At 54.4% G+C, this 23,434-nt stretch overlaps 1 protein-coding gene across 2 annotated transcripts in view; it reads left to right on the top strand.

The window, feature by feature from the left end:
• LOC133356794 (calcium/calmodulin-dependent protein kinase type 1D-like) overlaps nt 1–23,434 on the top strand; it is a 105,381-nt gene that overhangs the window by 57,991 nt on the left and 23,956 nt on the right. For both annotated transcript variants that reach the window (XM_061574481.1, XM_061574480.1), the window contains exons 4-5: nt 4,612–4,750; nt 8,193–8,319. In XM_061574481.1, coding sequence (XP_061430465.1) covers nt 4,612–4,750; nt 8,193–8,319 — 266 coding nt within the window. The remainder of the gene's footprint in view (nt 1–4,611; nt 4,751–8,192; nt 8,320–23,434) is intronic.

Below are 23,434 nucleotides of genomic sequence, written 5' to 3'. Positions count from 1 at the left end.
CCTGCCATGACAATGTGGAATTTCCACCGCTGGCTTGAGGCTGCCTGATGAGATGAGCGATTCCCAGCGCTCGTTTTCGAGCAGAGAGACTTGTGGGCTCGGGATGATCTTATCCTTGCTTCGTGGACGGCGTCTCTCCGTTGCGAGTGCTTGGCCTCGTGTGTTTATTGACTTATTTGCGGGTATTTATTTCTCTAAGCCACTCGTATTTGTTTGCGTTGCGTTAGAATGCTCTGTGTCCACATGCGATGGGATCGCGCCGCGCGTGTGGTCCGGACGTAGCGGAGACGCCGCGTCCCCTCGCAGCCACGCGACCCTGCGGCCCGGCTCCTCATCCTCGTCACCGCCACTGCCACGGTGACCACGTGGTTCACGGAGAAGGCGACCCAGGGACGTGTCCATGATCATGACCCAGCGCCGTGATCGCGACCCAGGGCGGCTCGGGCGGCTCATCATGGCCGTGACCCAGAGCCGACACTGTGGCGTTGCTGGGTTCAAATCCCCGGAAGCCGACCCTGGTGAGAGCGGGGGAGTGTGGTGACTCATGGCCTTGGGCTTCTCACCGCTGGTTACTAAATCAGATCACATAAAATTTGCTCCAAATTCCAGCTCTGAGGAGTATAAAAAAACACAGTTTGCCACGTGATGAACCCTTTTGTTTGTTGGGCTTGTAAACAAAACATCGGTCAGCGCCAGGTACGCATGAGAGGCTGCTGAAAGGGACTTTTTGTAAGCAGCGCGGAGTTTCTGTTGTTGTTGTTGTGAAGTCATTTGTGGGACCCGCTCTGTGAACCTGCCCAGCGGGAGCCTCCGAGCGGATCACCTCTCACCATGCTATGGTGGCGACAAAAACACGGAGACACACACAGAGGATTGGCTGTCAAGTAACGAACGAGTCGCAGTGGGACGAGTCTCTATATTGGGAGTCAGATGCGAGGAGCGATGCGAGGAGAGACGGCAGCCGTTGCCTTCGAGCGCTTTGCTTGCGACCCCAGGGCTGCGTGGCGTCTGCAAGGTTTACGGCTCCTGGCTTCAGAGGGAAATGTGATGGGGGTTATTTCGGGAGAAGAAAAAAAACAAGCAGTGGGTGATGGACGGATGGCAGTGCCGGATTAAGCTCGTGCGGGGACTGTAGCATATGTTGTTATGAAGGGGCCCTAAATAAAAAACACGTAAATATTAAAAACATACTTTTTTTACTTGCATAGTAAAGTAATTGTATTTTGTCATTTGCTATACAGCCAGATAATACAACAAATCGCTAACCTTAGACACCCAGTCGTTCGTAAAAGTTGAAGGCGGTATAGTACTATAGTAATAGGGCAAGTGCAGAATCACTGAACCGCAATTGATAGCTTGAAAGCATTTAGCGCGGGGCCCTTGAAAGTGCGGGGCCCGTAGCGTGTGTAGCTACTCGGATAATCCGGCAATGGATGGATCTTGGGAGTGAAAAATGCATTGGATGATTTGGCTGGCGACGAGTTACTTCTGTTTGCTCGCAGTTCAGCGGTCGGCGCGTTACGCGGCTATCCCGACGGGTGATTCATGACACACGAAGCAAGGCCTTGAATCTGGAAGCACACTCGCAAGACGAGCTGCTGCAGATTTTCCATCAGCGGCGAGACGGGAATGCGCACGCGACCGGGCGGCAGCTCATCCCCGGGGTCGTCTTTCAAACCGACGCCCTCGGCGCGGAGCTTCGCGGTTCCACTCCGGCAGGCCGCCCTGGATATTTCCGATTCCCTGCTGTCTATTGTGCAGTAGCTACAACACGTGCAGTAGCTACTACTACACGTGTAGCTGCCACACGTGTAGTAGTAGCTACGGGCCCCGCACTTTCAAGGGCCCCGCGCTAAATGCTTTAAAGCTATCAATTCCGGTTCAGTGATTCTGCACTTGCTCTATTACTACAGTAACGACTGGGTGTTTAAGGGTAGCGATTTGTCGTAGTATCTGGCTGCATAGCAAATGAAAAAATACAATTACTTTACTATGCAAGTTAAACATTTGTGTTTTAATATTTACGTGTTTTTTTTTTATGTAGGGCCCCTTTATAACATATGCTACAGGCCCTACACCAGCTTCATCCGGCACTGCTGAGGCTATTGAGTGCCGAAGTCACGGTGCAATTCGCCTAATTTGCAACAACAGCAAGAAAATAACCCCGCAGTTTACTCGATTTGAAATCACTCGCAGCAGCAGCAGCAACATCGCCCGCTGCTGTGAAATGACTGCAGATCGCATCGGTGGACCACAGCGGCTCGCTTCGCTCCATGATTCGGATTGTTCTTGAGCCACCTCCCTTGCGCTCTGTGCCGGGACTCAAGAGGGACACTTGCTCCTGCAGCCTCAGCGATGCTCGATGGAGACGCTTGTGTGTGCGAGCGTGTTCGTCTGTCGGGGTGATTACAATGCAGAGGTTAAAGGTGAAGGCCACTCGGTGCAGCTGGCAGCCCACGGCTCCTGCGATGAATTCGGTTTTGGCGCAGGGAGAAGCACCAACAGCACGCACACACACAGCCTGTTGGGGCAAGCGTTGTTAGTCAGTACCACCTATTAAGTGGGCACACGAGAAGGTGGGTGGCGAATACCACGCCCGGCCGCCTTTGTCTCCCTAGTAGTGATGTTTAAACATCGCACTAGGTAATTAGTATTTGATGATGAGCACGGCCCAGTGCTCGCTGGAGCAGGGAGGCACTATTGACTCTCGACTTTGTGAACTCAAGGTTGTTTGGGTTATTCGAGTCGGTAATTTGTTACTCGCAATAATATTTGTTTTTAATAAGGGGGCAGCCGGCGTTCTAATTTCACGGGAGGCGCGGGGGCCCAGGGGCTCCGCTGTTCACGGCTGCGTCAGCCCTTTCCATCAAACGCCACCTCCATCAAACAAGGCGCGTCTCTTCAAACGCCGCGGAGCGGACGCGGCAAGGCCGGGGAACCCGCACGGTCGGTCAAACGCCGTGAGCGGCGTTTGACCGACCGGGGAAGCCTTTTTAAATCCTTTATATTAAGTTCACTTGCTTGCTTGCTTGCTAACGACCATGCAAATCTTTCGGTCGTTTTTTAACCCACTTCCCGTGATCCAATTGAGCTGACATTTTCCACACAGACTCGTTGTGCGTGACAATAAATTTTCGTGAAATTTTTTTTGCAAAATTTTACACTTTTTAGGACAAAAATATAATATTTAATTACCAATTGCTTAACTGGTGCAATGCAATCATCTGACCCATAGGTGGCAGCCATCTCAAGCCAGAGGACGAGAGGACTCTAGCCGCCACGCATATAAAGGATTTATAGTGAAAAACTTTGTTTTTACGGGTTATACTTGTTGTCACCTGTGGCTGGGAGAACTGCGATGGGGCTTGGGATCGCTTCGCACTGCAGATGCTGTGGCCTAAACCTCAGAGATCTGAGCAGCAGTGACATGAAGATCGGTTGGCCTGAAGCGAGTACGGGTGGCAGCACCGTCCACGATGCCGGACCTCCTGAGGCCGATTTGGCGGTGTCTCCTCGGCTGTGGCCGCGATTCTCCTGAGCGATATTTTGAACATCCCCTTCGTTTGTCTCCGGGTGTTCTCTCCGAGAATTCTGGTTTCGTCCCCGCGGTACATTTTTTGTGTCACTTTGCTCACCTTACCTTTGTTGTGGTCACTTTTTGACCTGCCCCGTACTGGGCAGCTGTGAGAAAGGGCTTCATTGCTCATCGGATTTATCCACGATAAGTACAGATTCTGATTCTGTAAGACGTCGTGCACTCAATAATGAATCGTCCAATCCTCCCGAGTGACAGCTTTGTAGCGGCTCGGTGGATCGTCTCAAGACGATGCGAGGGCGTCCGGGGTAAGTGCAGCAGGGAAACGTGCTATTTTTATCACCTGATCTTTTCGTTTATGTATGGAGTTGTTTAGTTTGAACACAAGACCTGTGTGTATTTGCGTCAGCATATATGTATATACATGCGGTGATGTGTTAATTAACCAGAATCAGAATCTGTATTTACACTGCAGGAGGAATCCGATGAGCTATAAAGCTCTTTTCACAGATGTCCAGTCGGGGCACGGGATCAGAACAACAAGCAAAACAAAAGCACGTGTGTGTGTGTCTGTATGTATGTGTGTGTGAATACGTGTGTGTGTGTCTGTATGTGTGAGTACGCGTGTGTGTGTCTGTATGTATGTGTGAGTACGTGTGTTTGAGTACGTGTGTGTGTCTGTATGTGTGATTACATGTGTGTGTCTGTATGTGTGAGTACGTGTTGGTGTGTCTGTATGTGCGAGTATGTGTGTGCGGGGAGCGGCAGTGCAGCGGTTAGCGCTACGCTGCGCTACGAACCCGGCGACACGAGTTCGATCTCTGCTCATGGCAAACACCAGTGACGATTATTTGAGCAAATCCTGGGCCTCCCCTAAGTCGACTCGGCCTCAATGTGTGAGCATCAATGTTAAAACATCGCCACTGGGGAGACCGAAGGCGGCCGGACGTGGTGTTTGCCACCCACCCCCTCGTGTGCCGTGCCGGCCTTCGTATGTGCTGCTGCTCGCTAAGAGCACTTGCCCCAACAGTGTGCTAAGGCTACACGGGGGGGGGGTCTTTGTGCGTGGGGATCAGGGTCTCCGGAGGGGAGCTGTTTGACCGCATCGTGGAGAAGGGCTTCTACACGGAGAAGGACGCCAGCGCCTTGATCCGGCAAGTCCTGGACGCCGTGCGCTACCTGCACCAGATGGACGTTGTCCACCGTGACCTCAAGGTACCCCCCCACCCCCTCACCCAGCCCGCTCCCCCCCCCTGCCCCCCCCCCCCCCCCAGCGCTGCCCGGGGACCGTCGCTGCGTCGCGCCACGTCGGGTTCCGCTGGCCCCCAGCCCGACCCCGAGCCCGTGGTGCCATTTCCACGTTCCCGTGGCTGAAAGCCATTCCCTCATAAGACGACCGCTGTTGACCTCCCACAAAGTGGTACCGATTTAACCGGCTCCCCAAGGGGCGATGGGCTGATTCGAGCACCGGCCAGAGTTCACGCCGGCAAGCTTGCGACGGCGGAGACGCGGGCGCTGCACCGCGCCGCGCGGCGCGTCCCGGCTGGAGTCGTCGCCCCGGATTGGGGCAAGCGTTGACTTTTCATCCAAGGAAACAAAAGCCACTTTTCAAAGCTACAGGTGCTCACCGAATTATTTCCACAGAGCTGCAGTCACGCGTTTGTCAACGTGACGCACGCCATCCCCTCGTGAATATTGATGACAAAGGGGGAGAGAGTTTCTGCGTCGTGACGCACGCTGTTTAGGCAACTCTGCCGCTTCCTACGTTTTGTTCCGTCGACGTTTCGCGCGGAGTTTGACGTGCCAGTGCTGCTGCGTGCCGCGAGATGCACACCGGTAAGTGTCACCGAGGCTGGGGCCTGCTCGTGCCCGTCCCTGGTCCGGCTACGTAGGCTCGATGGACGTGAAGGGACCGAAGCGTTTAAATGTTTGTCACGTTTCATAGCGGTAGATTGAGGTGGTTTTGCCAGGTGTTTTAAATTGTCTCTGTTGTGCTTTAACTTGAATGTTGGGAGAAATAAACGTATTCTTAGGTTTTTTCGGTAAAGTCACGTAGGTAAAAAATTTTAATTAAAATTAATAAAAGTAAAATAAAATAATACAAATCACGACGTTTCGAAGGCAACACAAGCTTCCGTCTTCAGGTGACTTTACCGAAAAAACCTAAGAATATGAATCCTTGCAGTCACGAAAGCTTCAAATCTAGAAAGAAATAAACTTGAGGAATGCAGAGAAATCTTGAGATATTCCACGCTCATCGGACGCAGCTCCCGGTCGCTTTCACGCACCTCCAGAGCGAGAGGGTCGAGCGAGTGTCTCGTGGCGATGAAGCAACGGAGCTGTGAGCCCTGAGTGGAGTGAGGAGCGAGTCGAATGGAGTTCTTGGGTGGAGATTACATCCTTGGGATGGTGACGTTGCTGGTGACCACGATGGTGACAGTGATGACGATCATGATGATGATGATGGTGACGATGATGGTGACGATGATGGTGACGATGATGGTGACGATGATGGTGACGATGATAGTGACGATGATGGTGACGATCATGATTGTGAGGATGACGATTGTCACGATGATGATGATGAACTGAGTGCAGTGCACTCCAAGGGGGCCATGTAGAGTCACAACCCAGCTTCATCAAGGCCTCTCACTCTGACTCCTCAAAATCAGGACACGGACTCTTTCCGTCAGCCCTCATAATTGTGAGCTGGAATTATGTGGCCTGCTACCAAAACAAATGAGGTCATTACCGTGCGTGTGTACGCGTGTGCACATATGGGTTGTATAACCCAACGCTGATCAGTGCTATTAAGCTGTGGTGAAACATTACAAGAAACACACCGTATATGGCATTGCCCACGGTACATTGTGTTCCTCTAATAAGCTCGCTTAGCGTGCGCACCGCTCCAGCGCTGTAATTTAAATGTGACATGCATCCCCACGTACGTGCAGACGCATACACACGCACACAAAGACAAAGATCCCCCGTGTAGCCCTCGGCAGACTGCCGGGGCAAGTTGCTGCTAGCGCGTAGCAGTACCGATGAAGGCCGGCACGGTGCACGAGGCAGTGGTTGGCCAGCACCACACCCGGCCGCCTTTGTCTCCCTAGTGGCGATGTTTATACACCGCACTAGGTACCGATTTGAGGCTAAGTCGACCTAGGGGAGGCCCAGGACCGATTCAGATATTTGGCCATGAGCGGGACCGAACTTGTGTCGCCGGGTTCGTAGCGCAGCGTGCTAACCGCTACACCTCCGCTCCCCACACACACACATATACCCTTACAACCGCAGAGGCAACTCATACACAATTCTGAGACAGAGATCCCCTTTGCATAGCGTCAATGACCGGAGCCAAGTGCTGCTAGCGAGGAGCACCTATCAAGGCCGGCGTAGTGCTCGAGGGGATGGAGAGGCAAACACGTGACCCAGCCGGAGATGGCCCAGTAGCCCCAGTGTCGGAGCATGGCTCCGCCGAGCGCCCGGGTTTGAACCTGGGCTCAGCCGCCTGTGATTAAACCGGCCGCTCAAGTGCAGTGAGTTGATGCTCCCAGGCCCGTCACGAGTGGCTGCATCTTGTCAGAATGTGTCCTTGCCACTTGCTCACGGCTCCGAGAGCCAAAACTTTGGATTGGTCGCTGCGCGCGCACAATCTTGGCAGGGCATCTAGGCCTCATTTGCATTCATCAGAAGCTTGAACGCGGTGGCATAATCTCAAAGTGCCGTGCAGAAAAGCACAAAAGCGCGAGCACACGAAACATCAAGAAAGCGGGACGAGAGGGAGGGGGAAACGGACATGAAAGACATCACGGGGTAGGAGTGAGGGACATCAGAGACGCATGGGGAAGCGATGACCTGGACTCAAACCCCGGAGGGGGGGGGGCGGGGGGGGGTCACCTCCACCAGGGACCAGCGGAGAGGAGCGTCAGGGCCGGCGACACGACGGAGTGGGAACTTGCTGGGCCCCGGCCGTGGGCCTCACGGGCCCATTGTGAGATGCCCTCGGCAGTGGTCCCATGGCGTCGCCTGCCTCGGCCGTTCTCCGGCCACGGGGTCACGTGCGCTGCTCGCTGCGGGGTTTCCTCGCGGAAAGTTCTTCGTCGCCTGACCGATGACGCCCATAGCACAATCGGAGAATCAGAATTTTGGGACGGCATCAACATGTATATTTTAATATAAACGTAAATATATATTTAAACACGACATACTTAAGCCACTGTAGAAAGTAATCAAAGTAACTGTAATTTGGTTACACACCACCAGCGGCTCGCAATCCCAAGGTTATCAGTTCAATTCCCGGTTCATGTCTCAGTTGGGGATTTGAACCATGTCACGGGGGAGTCAACGGTGGTTGCATTACTACGTGTAGACTCAGCCCCACCATAGGAATGTGGAATTTACACCGCTGTCTCTCTGCAGGGTTGTAGACGGGGAGATGAGCACGGTCGAAAATATTTTCGAAAAAAACCACGGACATGTGGTTTCTTATTCGTGAAATAATTTGTCGAATCGTGAAGGCAATCTTTGTCCCGGATGGGCGCGATGTGTCGGACGCTTCACCGCTTGTCAGATTTGTCCGGGCCGGCGCTAGCGGGGTGCTGGGCCAAACCAAAGCGTCTGCCAATCCGCGTGCGTCTCTGCCGTCCGTCCGCAGCCGGAGAACCTGCTGTACGACAGCCCCGATCCCGACTCCAAGATCATGATCAGCGACTTCGGCCTCTCCAAGATCCAGATCGGCGGCGACGTCATGTCCACGGCGTGCGGCACGCCGGGATACGTGGGTAAGCGGCGAGACGCCCCGGTCGCACGCCTCCGGCGTGAAATGCGGTCGCGCGGCACCGTTGCCACGACGTCCACTCGCTTGGGGGTTGGAGTCCCGCTCGGGGAAACTCGGCTCTGCCCGGCGAGATCGTGACGGTTTGTGCCAGCCAGGCCTCGGCGCTTTCATTTGTGCCTCTGTCTGCTCCTAAACCCTGCGCCGCTTAAAGTAACGCGCGTTGTGGAGAATAGTCACGACAAGTGCTTTATGCAACTGGGCACGTGCCCAGAGCTCAGCTTAGTCCAGACCTAGAACTCATCACTCAGCCGAGTGGTTAGAGATGTATTGGTTGCGAGTTCAAATGCCGAACTGAGATCGACTCCAACCATCAACCTTCCGGGGTTGATAAAATAATCACCCCTTTGTGGTACGTTGACAGTGCTCGTTTGTGTGGATGAAACCATCCCCAGTCATGGGAATGTGGAATTTCCACTCTTGGCTCAGGGCCACTTGACTCGGCTACGTTGTTGTTGTTGTTGTGTCTGGGATGGGGCTGTGCACGCGGCGATACTCACGACGGGTCTCCGGCGCTGACGCTGGGACCACTCGGGGCTGTGGGAGTCTCCGTGCGGCGTGGCTCTGTGTGGTCAAGGACCCAGGCTCGGTGTGAGTGGCGAAGCGAGCGTGGGGGGGGAGGTGGGAGGAAGTTCAATAAATCCAAGTTGGCGATGCGCCCGAGCCATTAATCTACCCACGGTCGGTGGTGTTTTGTGTCGCTCAATTCAAAGCAAGGCCCCTGTTTAAATTTCATCGCGTTTTTGGAGGCAAGCATGCTCGGTCGGGGTGGCTGCAAAGGTCGGCTACCAAATGTTGAACGCGTTGACGGATGTAGTCTCGGTTATTTTGAGCTCTTGTGCTATTTGAGTGGAATAAATTTAAGGTCGATGTAGTTTCTGAAATGCAGTCCAGCTAATGATGATTGCAACAACAACAAAATCTTTCGCGTGAAACGAGCGTCGTGTTACGTGCGGCCACGCACCGCCCTCGACGTTAAACAGAGATGCAGACGCTGGAGGAATGGTCGCCGTGGCGACGACCCGCCCTGTACCGAGCGGGATGGAGCGCCCCCTAATGGGGGGCGAGGGAGGCCATTGCAGAGACTCGAGGAGCCTCTCTCTGGCGTCGTCTTGCGGGCGGCTCTGCTTACTGAGGGCTCCCCCCAGGAGATCGCTCCTTGAGCTCGTGACTCGAACCCAGCGGTCACACAGCTGGGATGTAACAAGCGGTCAAAACCAAAACGTTGTTCAGCTTTTCGTCTGAATTGACCAGGAGCTGAACCATCATCCGCATCGGATCTTCACCACCAGGCCGATGTGCACATCTCCTGGGAATGGCCCAGGTGCTGGCCCAGAGAGAGAAGTGGGGTCCAAATCTCCACGGTCATGAATGGGAAATTAAAGACAGCGGTCGTGCAATTGTGGCCATTCGACCCAAGTTATGGATCACATAGTAAACACATAGACACACATAGAGACTAAGAGAGATATAGAGAATCAGAGAAATATATTGAGACTCACAGATATATAATAAACACAGGCCACGGCATTGCGATTGTGGCCATGCAACCCAAACTCTGGGAGGACGCGTAATAAACCACTGGTCCGCGCTCCTTCATCAGAGGAGCAGGAACAGCAAAACGACACGAACTCTTTTCGATTTAAAGCTTTCGTGACTGCAGGGATTCATCTTCTTGGTTCTTTCGGTAAAGTCACGTAGAAGGGAAGTAATAAAATAATAAAAATTAAACATAATAAAATCATTCTCACGACGTTTCGGCCACAACGCAAGCAGCCGTCCTCAGCTGAAGACCAGGTCTGTCGGGGAGACATTCAAACGCTGTCTCCCCGACAGACCTGGTCTTCACCTGAGGACGGCTGCTTGCGTTGTGGCCGAAACGTCGTGAGAATTATTTTATTATGTTTTTTTTTACTTCCCTTCTACGTGACTTTACCGAAAGAACCAAGAAGACACGAACTCTCTCTCTCTCTAGAAGCCCTCTCGTGGTGGTCAGCAGCAGACCTCGACATTGGCATCGAGCTCCTGGACACGTGGTCGCTGCTGCTGCTGCCACCGTGCGCACGGCTAGCAGAGGAGGAGCTGAACCTGTCCCCTCGGGGCCACAGGGCCAGCGCGCGAGCCGGTCCATCGCCGCCCCCCCCCCGCCAGCCCCACGCGCCGCAATCACGCAGACTGGCGGCGATGTCTCGAACGCACGGCTCGGCTGGGAGAGAACCCGCGCCATTAGGAATCGTGAGTTGACATTCAGGGTTTTAATGAACGCAAATCAAGCCCCCAGAAATAATTAAATTAAACGTGAGTGCTCATGCCGTGCGCGTGAGAAAAAAAATAGGCCAACACCACGTGTGGCCACGGCTATGCCGCGGGCTCCTTCGTGAATAGGAGGAGAGGGTGAAGGTGTTAGCAGCGTCTCTCAACGGCTGTACGCTCGCGCGAGCGTACTGGCGCGTCAGGGCTGAAGCCTCACAAGCAAGTAGGGTCTGGGTTTCATTTCTGACTCGGGCACCTTTCTGCGTGGAGTTTGCATGCTCTCGTCTCCTGTTCTACATTGGTTTCTTCCGTGTGCTCCGAGTTCCTCCCCATAGCTAAACACGCACACGCAATGTAACTGGTATTGGCCAATCATCCAAAATTGACATGCCAATTAGTTAATTGTGAATACACAGCAACAGCAACATCGCCACCTACTGTGAAACCTTGGCAGGACCCTCCTGGGAGCAGGATTGAGACTCAGCGAGGCTGTGCTGGATATCATTGTACACAATCATTGTACACAGGTAACGTGACTGGCTGCACTCTGACGTATGGTTGGAGTGTGAATAGGTGAGCTTTGCGCGAGACTGCAGTTCGTGGAGCTGTGACAATTCCACTCCCCGCAGGTGATTCTGAGATTCATGGCCGAGATTCGATTCTTCGTGGTCCCGGCCGTAACGTCTCCCTCCTTCGTTGCCTTATCCCAATTTGATGCGTGTGACACGTGTGACTACGCTTGTAACACGTGTGACGCATCAGGATAACCTGCACGACTCCTGTGGCGTGAGTCGTGCGCGCGCGACACGAGCTCTGAACCGCCGCCGCCGTGAGCGGTGCGACACCACACGTCGCCACGAGCGGTGCGACGCGTGTTTGTGTTTTAGATTTGAAGCTTTCGTGACTGCAAGGATTCATATTCTTAGGTTTTTTCGGTAAAGTCACGTAGGTAACAAAAAATTAAAATTAATAAAAGTAAAATAAAATAAAAAATAAAATAAAAATCACGACGTTTCGGAGGCAACACAAGCTTCCGTCCACCTGAAGACCGAAGCTTGTGTTGCCTCCGAAACGTCGTGATTTTTATTTTATTTTACTTTTATTAATTGGAATTTTTTTACCTATGTGACTTTACCGAAAAAAACCTAAGAATATGTGTTTGTGAAAACCCCGGCTCTGGGAGCCGCCGCACCGACCGTGGCCGTGGATTCCATGGGGGCCGTGGCCCTCGTCGTTAAAGCCCCGGCAAATATGTGCGGTCTCTACCGCAGATGCGCGGCGCCGCGCTCGAGACTTCTATTCTGGCGTTGTTCTTGGCGTAGTTCTGGCACGTGGCGACCATCTGAGAATGAGGAACAGGTTTACGAAAAAGAAATAACACAAAAAGCGGCCCAATAAAAATATTTTTACGGCACGGAGAAAGGAAAGGAAAAGCTCCGCATCTCGGACGAGGGCAGTTACTCTGCAGAGGGCATGGAGGTGACCGCGGGAGGTGGTTTTTACGGCCGCCTCGGATTGCGGAGGATGGGAAGGGCTGGGGGTGCACGCTGTCGACGCGGTCCTCATTGTTAGCAGAGGCTGCTGGGTAGGTGGGGGGGGTGCCGTCGGTGTGGGTGATGTCAGCCTCACTGGAGCGCTGTGATTCTGCGGAATCGGTGCAATTCCGAAGGTGTCCGTGAGGGTGACGATCGGCTCATGAAGACATCAAATATTCAGTCCGGTGAGCATCGCTCACGCGTCACTTCCATGACCGCTGCTGACCAAGGGGTCCCCCCAGCAGATCGCTCCTTGGACTCGTGACTCGGCCCAAGCAGTCACACAGCTGGGATAGAATAAGTGGTCAAAACCAAACGTTGTTCAGCCTTTCGTCTGGATTTGCTCACTAGGAGCTGAGCCATCAACCGCAGCGGATCATCATCACCCACCAGGCCGATGAGCACATCTCCTGGGAATGGCCCAGGTCTGGGCCTCAAGCCCAAATCTCCCTCTCCGCGGTCCAGCAGGCCCCCCCCACGCGCTGCACCCCCTCCGGCCCACCCCACCTTCCCCAGGGAAACTTAAAAAAAAAATGTAGGTTATTTTAAACAATGTTTAACGGAGCCAGTGGCCTATTTTTGTTATTGTTTCCACCGCGTGTTTTTAACACAAACACGGCCGGCAAGCTAAGCTCGGCGAGTGACGTCTTGCTTCTGTGCTGACCCCGTGACCTTGCAACGGGTTCTGGGGTCATCCCAGCTCTTGACCCCCTGTAGCATGGGTCAAGAATGGACCCGTGGGACCGGTTTGGCCTGGCACGGCCATCGTGGGTTCCTGGGTACGTCGGCCTAGCCCCGTACCAGCCCCGGGCTGGGCTGGGTCGGGTCCCACCGGCCATGCAAATCGAGCTCATTGCTGCTTTTAGGGATTAAGAATCGTTTTAACACAAGGTGCATTCGATAAGCGACTGGTAAGTTGCGACTGGTGGCAACAGCGGTACAAAGGAGGCAAAGCAAGTTGTACACTGGACGAGCGAGTCCACTGGACAACCAGCAGTTGACTTCCCTCAAAGTGGTACTCGGTTTGATGACCCCGGAAAGGATGATGGGCAAAATCGATTCCCGACTGGGAATTGAACTTGGCTCCTCGTGGTTGTGAGCTGCGTACTCTGTGTGTATGTGTCAATGTCATCACAGTCACATCTGTTGCACGAGTAAAGTAACGTCACGTCATGTCCACCGGTATCAGACCGCATCTGTGCCTCGTTTATCAAATTCACAATCGCGAACGGAGTTGATTTTTCAATTTGAATCGCCGATTTGTGCACACATGTGCAACTGTTTTGGTAAATGAACCTCGGAAAACCACAGCAATGTTTCTCCCACTCTCCTTCTTGATATACACATATTGATCGATCGCATGCCTTTGCTTGTGCGTTTGTGCGAATTAAAATTGATCGATGATTCGAACGACGCCCGCCAGTCCGAGGCCAAGCGGGGAGCGGTGTTCGCGCCACGGTGGTGCGTGAAGCGCTGTTGGTGTCAGCCGTCTTCTGTTTAACGTTGGCGACAACAGCGGGGAACTAAAGTTTCCCGTGGCCCTCCAACTCAGCACAACTTCGTTGAAACCCGGCCTGACGAGCGGTCTCAGGCTGCGTGGGGGTCCCGCGGTCGTCACGGCAACGAGTAAATCAACACGGCCGATTTTGTTATGCCTATGATAGCATGGATTTGTTTCACGAGACAATTGTACTAATCTGTATTTATGAAGGAAATCGACTCGCCCAAGTAAATTTTCCCATTTATTTTTCAACGTGAACCCGAATGACTTCTAAACTTGCGTGGTTGTTTTGATTCACAAGCTCGCCGGGCAAGGCTGTCCAGGCGAGAGTGGAGGCTGGGCCTACCTAGACGATGTTTAGAGTCATTTCATTTGTCCCATTAATTGCAGTTGGCGTAGTCTGTCACTTCCCTACACGAGCTGTGGTAGCAACTGGACCTTGCTGCATCGCTGTTAGACCATTGTTATTGTGTTTAATCTATTTTGGCCTCCATTTTAATTCCTATTTCTATATATTTTAAAGAGGAGCAGTGAAACGCCTCGTGGTCAAAAAAATTGCGCGTCAAATTTAATGTACATTTCCTGGACCAGAGTTTTCCAGCAGTATTTCCTTGAAGCAGACAGCTCTGGATCTTGAGGTTTCTGTGGTTGGGTACGGACCCGTACCCATGGTGTTCGTACGCTGCTCTCACATACCACCCCGGACAACCCAGTAGCAGCATGCTGACGATGAGACCCAGACAAGTCGGAAGCCGTCGAGGATTTTCTGCTCAAACCAAAAGCTGTCGCTAGCTTTTGCCAGGCGGCTCCGAGGCTGTGGACCGAAATGCTTGCATTTTATTGTTTGTGGTGAAAAACACTCTTGTTGTTTTTTTTTTAAATACATTTCCAGTAGTAAAAAATGCAATGATAATGAAAAAAATAAATGCGCTGTGCACACCGAAGCAACCTCCGTGGAGTCAGCGTTGAACATGGACCAGGTGACCGCCACGTGGCAAAGCAGTATTTACAAAGCGAGAAGCGGCGCCCCATCGCTGGGGAGCTATCGGGCCGGGGGGCCGTTTGCCAACGCTGCGCGGGGCCCCGGCGGACCGGCGGGATGGGCGGTGGGGGGTTGTGTAAAAGTGTTCCCGCACCATGGGAACCTCGTTTGCCAGTAAAATATGATAATTGGTTTTTTACCCTTCTATCTGGCAACAAAACTGACACCTTTTTTACGAGGAGTCATGTTTGCATAGACCGCAATACCTGTAGTCATAATACAAACAAAAGACACAACTCTGATAATGTGCACTGTCCTTGAAGTTGATTGGTCCACACCCGAGACAGCTTTCCTTAGAGCGGGTGTGGACCAATCGACTTCAAGGACAGTGTACATTATCAGAGTTATGTCTTTTGTTTGTATTATGACTGCAGGTATTTCGGTCTAAAAAGGTGTCAGTTTTGTTGCCAGATAGAAGGGTAAAAAAACAATTATCAGTGTTCCCGCAGCTCGGGACTCGACTTCGGTGACACGGTCGGTGATGACCTCCCGACGGTGAAACGTCCCGCATCATTTATTACTTGCAAGATATATTACTTTTCGGAATATTTCCACGTGGCCAGATATATGTGTGTGTGTGTGTTCCTCGCAAGGGAAAATGGGGCCCACACATGGCCTTTACGAGTACGGGAGAGCCACGCATTCGTAGCCGCGAGCCGCGAGTGTTCCAAAAAAGCACTCCGGGCGTGGATACATAATGGCTTGCGCTGCGCCGCCACTAATGCGCTTGACAGCCCAGTCGGAGCATTCTCTCCATGCCTGTGTGGATTTTGCTGCGGAGTGGAAACATATGGGGGGCCCTCGGTTTTTGTTCCCTCCCATCCTGGCACAGCAGCCCCAGGTTGTCTCCCGGTCTACGCGAGATGACGCCACGTGTGCGCCGTCCACAGAGGCCTGCCACCTCTTGCCTGCCACAGTGACTTTGGGCTTTCTTCGCGTTGACCTCCGGCTTTCTTCGCGTTGACCTCCGGCTTTCTTCGCGTTGACCTCCGGCTTGCCGCCGTCCACTTGGAGAAAAGCCAGCGTGGGTTTTGTTTCTTTTCGGGGAGAGAGGGAGTTCACGGTTAAAGCCGCGGTTTAGCCGCGGTAAATTTTCTGCTGAAAGGTTTTGGCACAAGAATGTTTTTTCGGCATTAAGCCCAGCATTTCCAAGGGTCGAGCTCTGATTTATAAAACACATTAAATTATATTATCGTGTTCAGCTCAGGACTTTCTAGGTTGACTTTGGCCTAACTTTTATGAATAATACTGACGACACAGTCGCAGTGCTTGTCCCCTGTTTAAAACGAGCATGGGGCAATGGTTCTCTCCAGTGGGCAGTGAAATGTCAGCGCTGGTAATTCCACATTACTATGGTGGGTGCCGGCCTCTATACATTTGTTTTCCCCACTTAATTCAGTTAATTCTAGCTGTGAGGGATTAAATGTTAGATTTGGTTTGCCATACATTAAACAGGTACATGCCACCTATTGCCGTAATAATTCCAATTGTTTCACCCGGGGAAAACCTCGCAAGCGTCCGCTTCAGGTGCGTCCTGTGCCGGGAAGTTTCGCCAACTCCTTGATTGAGGGAGGGTTCGTCGCGTGGCAGGAAACCGGACAACCCGGAGAACGCCGCGTGTGCGAGTGCGACGCTCAACACCCCCACACTGCCACCTCCTCGCCGTCTCGCCGCCCCATGCCGACAACACGTGGCAAGCCCCTGGTGGTCACCCGTTCAACCAGGCTCCAAGCCAGATGAGCCTCTATAGAGCCGATGAGATGGGACGCATTGAGGATGATTTGGTTAAACTTGTACCGGCAATCGCATAAGCTGCAGTGGTTGGCTGTTAGGAACAGGTCCTCTGAGCCAAGTGAGCAAATCGAGCCCGAGCCTGAAGTTTTTAACCTTGGCTATTGAACAGACACTATTAAATTCATGGCACATGGGGAGCTATTTATCTTCTCGTGAGTGATCGGGTGCTTGAACCTTAACCCACAAAGGTGCAGGCTCAGCTGCCTTGACACGGAAGACAGTCCCCTGCCTCCGAGACTCACGGCCACCTTTGCAAATCCGCGTTGAGTAATCATTTCCGTTCGGTGTCGTATTCCGTTCTGCTTTTCGAATAACGGTGGCGTTGTGACGAACCTTGCACTCCTTTCCCAGCCGCGGCAGCTGCGCGCTCGCTTATCTCCCTCCCGTGGGACCTTTGCCGCACGCGAGGGAGGGCCGTGAAGTTCGCGAGACTCTCCGCCGGGGACGCGCCAGTCCCGAACGGCACGGCACCTCGGTTCGACTCCCCCCATCCACCTTGCGCTCGCCGCCTGCGAACGCACGCGGCAGGATCGGCAGAGGCCGTGGCCTGGCACTGAGAGAGTGGCGCTATGGCGCAGCGTAGATGTTCGGTTTCGCTTCATGTTGTCGTAGGTGTTACCACGCTTCCTAGCTGTGCTTTGGCACGAAAGTCTGTATAGGTGTCTCAAATCGCCTCGTGGGGAAGGCTGCGAGTTGAAATCCTGGCAAAGCGTCATCTCTGTCAAGGATGGTAATCTGTGGTTGTCAATCATTCTTCACGGAGCGAGAAGGGTGCGTCCTCTAGCGTCAGGTGAGAGGGGCTGTCTAAGCAACTCTGGCAGTAGTTCTGTAGCGTCTTCTTCATGGGCCGTGACCCGGCGTTCAGCTCTGCTGCCCACAGCGTTATTGTAAAGGCATCCGCACCATCATGCTCACCGTCATCCCGTGCCGTGACACTGATATCACAACTGGGACTACATTTTCGGCTAAAATATTTTGTTCTGAACAAGCTATAGACGTCCATATGGCCAGTAGCCTGGACCCAAACATTCACACTGCTACGCGGCCTCGTTCGGCCACGCGCAGGAAGGAATGAGACGAAATTCTGGTGCTTGCCAGTCCTCTCGATCTGGGCCACACCGCTACGAGCACACCACGTAATTTCGTTTTCAAGTTTGGCGAGTATGTAGTGGGGCTGGTGCTAGTGGTGCTGGTGGGGAGGCTGATAGAGGTTGGTGGTGCGGGTCGGGGTGATGGTGCTGGGTGAGGGCGGTTTCTGATGATGGCCTAATTGGGGTGGGTTGAGTCGTTAGCGTTTGACGAATTGTTTTTAATGTGCAATAGGAATTGGTATGCGGATTGTATCAGTGAAGAGAATTGCGTTTTCCCAATGCGTGAAAACCCCATTCAGGGGGCCTAACACTCAGCCCAATGTGATTGATTAAACCTGTTGTAAAGAATAATACCCCGCGAATGTGAATAAGGCTTTTGAAACACGGAAGCCTCGCATGGGTAATTGTTTCCTGAAATTCCTGCATGTGTGAATGGGGCAGTGTGGAATGCTAATCACTGTTTTTAACATTTTTGTGATGCCACATGTGCAGAAACACGCGTGAGTCATCAAACCACAACCACTCGGCGTTTGCCACACGCGTCGCGCATGAGACACGCGTGCCCAGACCAGGAACCACTCTCCATCTGCATGCGTTTGTCTGTAAATTCATCAACTTCACTCCACTGAGTCCCCCATCCATGCTGAGGACTCTGTCTAACGGAAACTTGACTGTTTCATCTCAATCACCACACTGCACAATACAAAAATACCCTCTCAATCACCCACTCGCCCACGCATGCACTCACTCACCCATGCATGCACTCACTCACCCATGTATGCACTCACCCACCTACTCACCCATGCATGCATTCACTCACCCACCTACTCACCCATGCATGCACTCGCTCACCCACTCACCCACGCATGCACTCGCTCACCCACTCACCCACGCATACACTCGCTCACCCATTCACCCATGCATGCACTCACCCACCCACTCACCCACCCACTCACCCACCCACTCACCCATGCATGCACTCACCCACCCACTCACCCATGCATGCACTCACCCACTCACGGACTCCCAGAAAGCCGTGGGGTCTATGAGTTGCACACATTTTTTTTTTACATGAATAGATGGCAATCTGAAGGCTCAGGCAGGTGACAGGACGAGTTTGTTTGAGAATTGGCACTTCGGCACCGCATTGTCCCGTAGGATAGGGAAGTTGTTATTGACGTATTGCGAGTGGCGTTGGCGGCTGGGGAGGTGAGTTCGAGTGGGCGGCGAGGCTGAGCGGCGCTCCGTTGTTGTTGCTGTTGTAGGGGCAGTAGCCCGAGTCATCTAGCCGACCCCAACTCGCGCGTCTGCTCGATGACGCCCTCCGTGAGTAAGAGAGAGCTTGGTCACTGATCGGCCGTCGTTGTTCCGTCGTGCCTGCAGAGGCAGAGGAATAGCGCAGCGTGGGATCGCGCCCTTCGCCTGTTCGGCACGCGACGAGTTGTACGTCGTCAAGGTATCCACGTGAATGTGTTCATTGCGTGGGTTCCCCTGCACGGAGTGGGTTTCTAGAGGAAAAACGCAAGGCCCCCCCCCCCCCCATGTCAGCTGTCCGTGCCGTTGGTTTCGGCGCGCGGTGGCGGCGAGAAACTCCGCGGGGAGGGTTCGAGGCGCTCTGTGGCACGGCGGGCGGTGCCGTTGGGGTTCAGGGTTGGCGGTCGGCGTTGCTGGCACGGAACTGCTGTTGCACCCGGACGGCAAAACGATTGGTGAAACTCGAACCCATTTTAGTTCCCGTGGTGATAGAGCGCATCGATCTGTTGGTACAGCTGATGAACCCTGGAGGGGTCGGCATCGGGATAAGACCAGCCGAGCGGATGAGCGCGCCAATGTGGGAAGACCCGGGTGATATGGGGGACTCCCTGAGATGACCGGTCAATGCATCTGTAGTGGTGGTATTGACGTGCGCCGGCAGTGATGGATCACGGGGCGCGGGGTTGGGCACGCGGTGTGGGCGTGGCATGGACGCGCGCGCCGGTGGTGAGGCGCGCTCACACAAGCTGGGAAAAGAGGATCGTAGCGAGTGCGCAGTGATTGGTCAGATAAGTGAGTACTCTCAGCGACGTCCGCAGGAGGGGTATAAAGGGGGACGCGCGAGAGCACTCGTGGTCGGTGTTAACCAGTTGAAGACCGAAGACGGGGTGGAGGAGGTAGGGGCCCTGTGTGGCTCGGAGCCGAGACTGGGGGGACCGTAGTCCGACGCCCGTGTGGGTCGGGACGGTGGTACCCAGAGCCGAGACGGGCACCCCGGCTGGGTGTGTCCCGGAAGGCTACAGGGCGTTAGAGCCCGTGTCAGTACAGCTGAGTGGGTGTTGGTCACCCGTGTAGCTGAGTGGGTGTTAGTCACCCGTGTAGCTGAGTGGGTGTTGGTCACCCGTGTAGCTGAGTGGGTGTTGGTCACCCGTGTAGCTAAGTGGGTGTTGGTCACCCGTGTAACGAAGTTGTAGTTGAGTGGGTGTCCGTCACCCGTGTAGCTAAGTGGGTGTTGGTCACCCGTGTAACTAAGTAGGGTGTTAGTCATCCGTGTAACTACAAGTTGGTGAAAATAAAGAGTGTGCTACCCGTGAAGTCGTCTCCTGCCGAGTTACTACTTTACAACTGGCGTCAGAAGTAAACCTGTCTTCAAGGAGAATGGACACAAGGAAGATTTCTCGTTCCCACGTGCAAGACCGGGGAGACGACGACGTACCGGTGACACCACCCTCGGGAGGAGAGGACGAGGAGTTGCCGCCGATGCAGCACTTCGCGGAAATGGCCGATGCTCCGCCCGCCTCCGACACCAGCCTGCAGGACGCACACTCCCGCCTGGCGGAGTTGCTGCTCGCCGCCGCTGCGATCTTGGCGGAGATCTCCGTTCCAGCGGCCGGTGGAACACCTGCGGGGTTGGAAGAGGCGGCGCGGCTGGAGGGTTCCCGCCATAAGGCGTTTCGCGCCAAAAGTTTGGGAGTTGGCGCCATTTTTGAGGGTCCGCCTCCGGTTGGCGGGAAACGCGGACACCACGTGGCCAGAGGTCTCCACACAGCGCAGCCCGCGTCATCGGCGAGCGCCGGAGCTCTCCATTTTGCGCCTGCAGAGGGAGCCGACATTTTCTACAACCACAGCGGCGCGCGGGAAAATCGTTCCAACGACGACGACGCGCTTGCGGCCTTCACGTCTGCCCCGAGGTCGTCCCGCTCAACGCTCCAGGCCGCGCTGCACCTGTTGGCCAAGGTGTTCGGGCCGCCCTCGACCTGTCGCCACCAGTTCTACGATCGGCGGAAGGTGGTTGGAGAAACAACGCTCGCCTATCGCACGGCGCTGCTCGCCCTGGCGGATTCAGCTTTTCCCCGCATGGACAAGGAGGGGAAGGACGCCATGGTGACGGAGCAGCTGCTGGCGCTGGCTCACGGATTGGGAGTTCCCATTAATACGGCGGACGAGATGGACATCTGCTCCCTGGGGATTGCCACGAGTATCCACGCTTACGAGGTCCTACAGCGGAAGCCGACGGTCGTCTGCGCATCGGTGGAGAACGGGGCACCGGCCGCCACGATCATCGGACCTCAGCCTGCTGTGCCTCGGGAGGAGGCCTTCGCTGGTTCGAGGCCGGGGGAGTGGAGAACGGGAGGTCGTTCGCCCACACGCTCCTCCCGCAAGCTGGAGCAACCGAAACCTACGACGTCCCTCGTCGTCTGCTACAACTGCGGCCTTCGGGGCCACGTCGCGTCCGGGTGCCGGGCCCCGCGTCAACGCACCGCGGGACCACGTCCGGACGACGACCAGGGACTCAAGACATCCCAACTGAACCCGGCAAGTCGCGGCACCTCACACGTTCGGTCCACACGCACGGCACGTTCGGGTCGCCGCTTAGCGGTGGGGGGACCGTGTATGGGCGCCGGGGGTTCGGTTCGGCGAGAGGGGTCCGCGTACGGCCCGAAGGCAGTCGAGTGGTCCGAATTGGCCCACAGGATTGTGGCTGCGTCGGCCGGGTCGTCCGTGGTAACGGGGTACATTGACGGGGTTGAGGTCCGGGTGCTCGTGGACACGGGTGCGTCGGCCACTATTATTTCGGACCTTATTTATAATATTCTTCCCGTACAATGTCGACCACTTCTGCCGGTGGACGTACCATTTTACGCGGCAAACGGGGGATCTTTGGGAATCATCGGCCAGATTCGGGCGAATATTTGTATTGGCGACATTAAATTGGCGGGTCCTATTTTTGTATCATCATCGTTGGCCGTTCCTTGTCTACTAGGCACGGACTTTCTGTCTAAAATGCCCATAAAAATTCTCATAGACCAGGCCTGCATTGAGCTTCCGTCGGGTCGGCGGGTTGAGTTTTTGAAGAGTCCAAATAAGATACGCACGGCTTGTGCGACGGTGCAGGCGCTGGCAACCCGGACTGTACGGGTGCCCCCGGGATCGCAAATGTTGGTACCCCTTCGGTTGAGAAAACCCCTTGGGGCGGATGCGGGGGCGCAGGGAGTTCTATTGGGGCCGTCTAACAGGGCTAAAGGGGACCTCGACTTAGCGGTGGCCCAGACCATGGTGAGAGGGGACAGTGAGCCGTTCGTTGTGGTCCTGAATACGGGGTCGCGGCCGGCCGTGATTACGCAGGGAACGGTGCTCGCTCACGCCGCGCCGCTACCCGTCGAGGAACAGCTCGTTGCTCACGCCGATTCGCATGTCGATACGCATCCCCAAAGTGAGGAGGGGACGGAGTGGTTGGACTCGTTGTGTGCCGGGTCCAGTACCTTGTCCAGTGTGCAGTTGGGTGCATTGAGGGGCTTGCTGCTCGAGTTCGCTGACGTGTTTAGCAGGCACAAGTACGACATTGGCTGCACAGACCTGTTGCGCCACCACATAGAGACTGGGGACGCGGCCCCTATTCGACAGAATCCCTTCCGGCTCAGTCCAGCCGAGAAGGAGCATGTGCAGTCGGCAGTAAATGACATGTTGGCGGCCGACATCATTGCGCCCTCTTCCAGTCCGTGGGGTGCTCCTATCGTCTTGGTTAAAAAACAGGATGGATCCCTGCGGTTCTGTGTTGATTTCCGCCGCCTAAACAAAATATCAATGGCCGATGCGTATCCGCTCCCCAGGATGGATGAGTCGCTGGATGCCTTGGCAGGAGCACAGTTTTTTTCGACGCTCGATTTGCTTTCGGGATTTTGGCAATTGCCCCTCGATGACGAATCAAAACCTAAAACCGCTTTCCGGACACCGGGAGGCCTATTTGAGTTCAACCGATTGCCCATGGGTTTACATTCCGCTCCTGCCACGTTCCAGAGGCTCATGGAATTGGTTTTGTCAGGCCTTCAATGGGACACCTGTTTGATTTACCTCGATGATATCATCGTTTTCAGCCGAACTTTTGAGGAGCACCTCCAGCGACTGAGGGCAGTGTTTCTCAGGATGCGTTCCGCGAAGCTTAAATTTAAACCGGCTAAATGTTTTCTGCTTCGGGAATCGGTCAGGTATTTGGGCCATATCGTTAGCCGTTCGGGGATCTCGACGGACCCTGCTAAGACGCAATGCGTCGGCTCATGGCCAACACCGACCTCTGTTACTGAAGTCCGCAGCTTCATAGGATTTGCCTCCTATTACCGTCGTTTTGTCAAACAGTTTGCCACCATAGCCAGGCCCCTGCACGCCTTGACGGCTAAAGGGGTGCGGTTTCACTGGGGGCCGGAGGAGGAGGCCGCGTTCTGCTCCCTTTGTGACGCCTTGATGCAGGCTCCCCCCTTGTGTTACCCCGATTTCACGCAACCGTTTGTGCTCGACACGGATGCCAGTAACACGGGTATCGGGGGAGTGCTCTCACAGGTGGTCGGGGGGGTCGAACGGGTGGTCGCCTACGGTAG

This window comes from Lethenteron reissneri, chromosome 55 (genome assembly GCF_015708825.2).
Source record: "Lethenteron reissneri isolate LAM-NWPU_2019-01 chromosome 55, ASM1570882v1, whole genome shotgun sequence".
Classification (NCBI taxonomy): domain Eukaryota; kingdom Metazoa; phylum Chordata; class Hyperoartia; order Petromyzontiformes; family Petromyzontidae; genus Lethenteron; species Lethenteron reissneri.
Note: the sequence above shows the minus strand (reverse complement) of the source record. Positions and strands in the feature narration are given on the sequence as shown.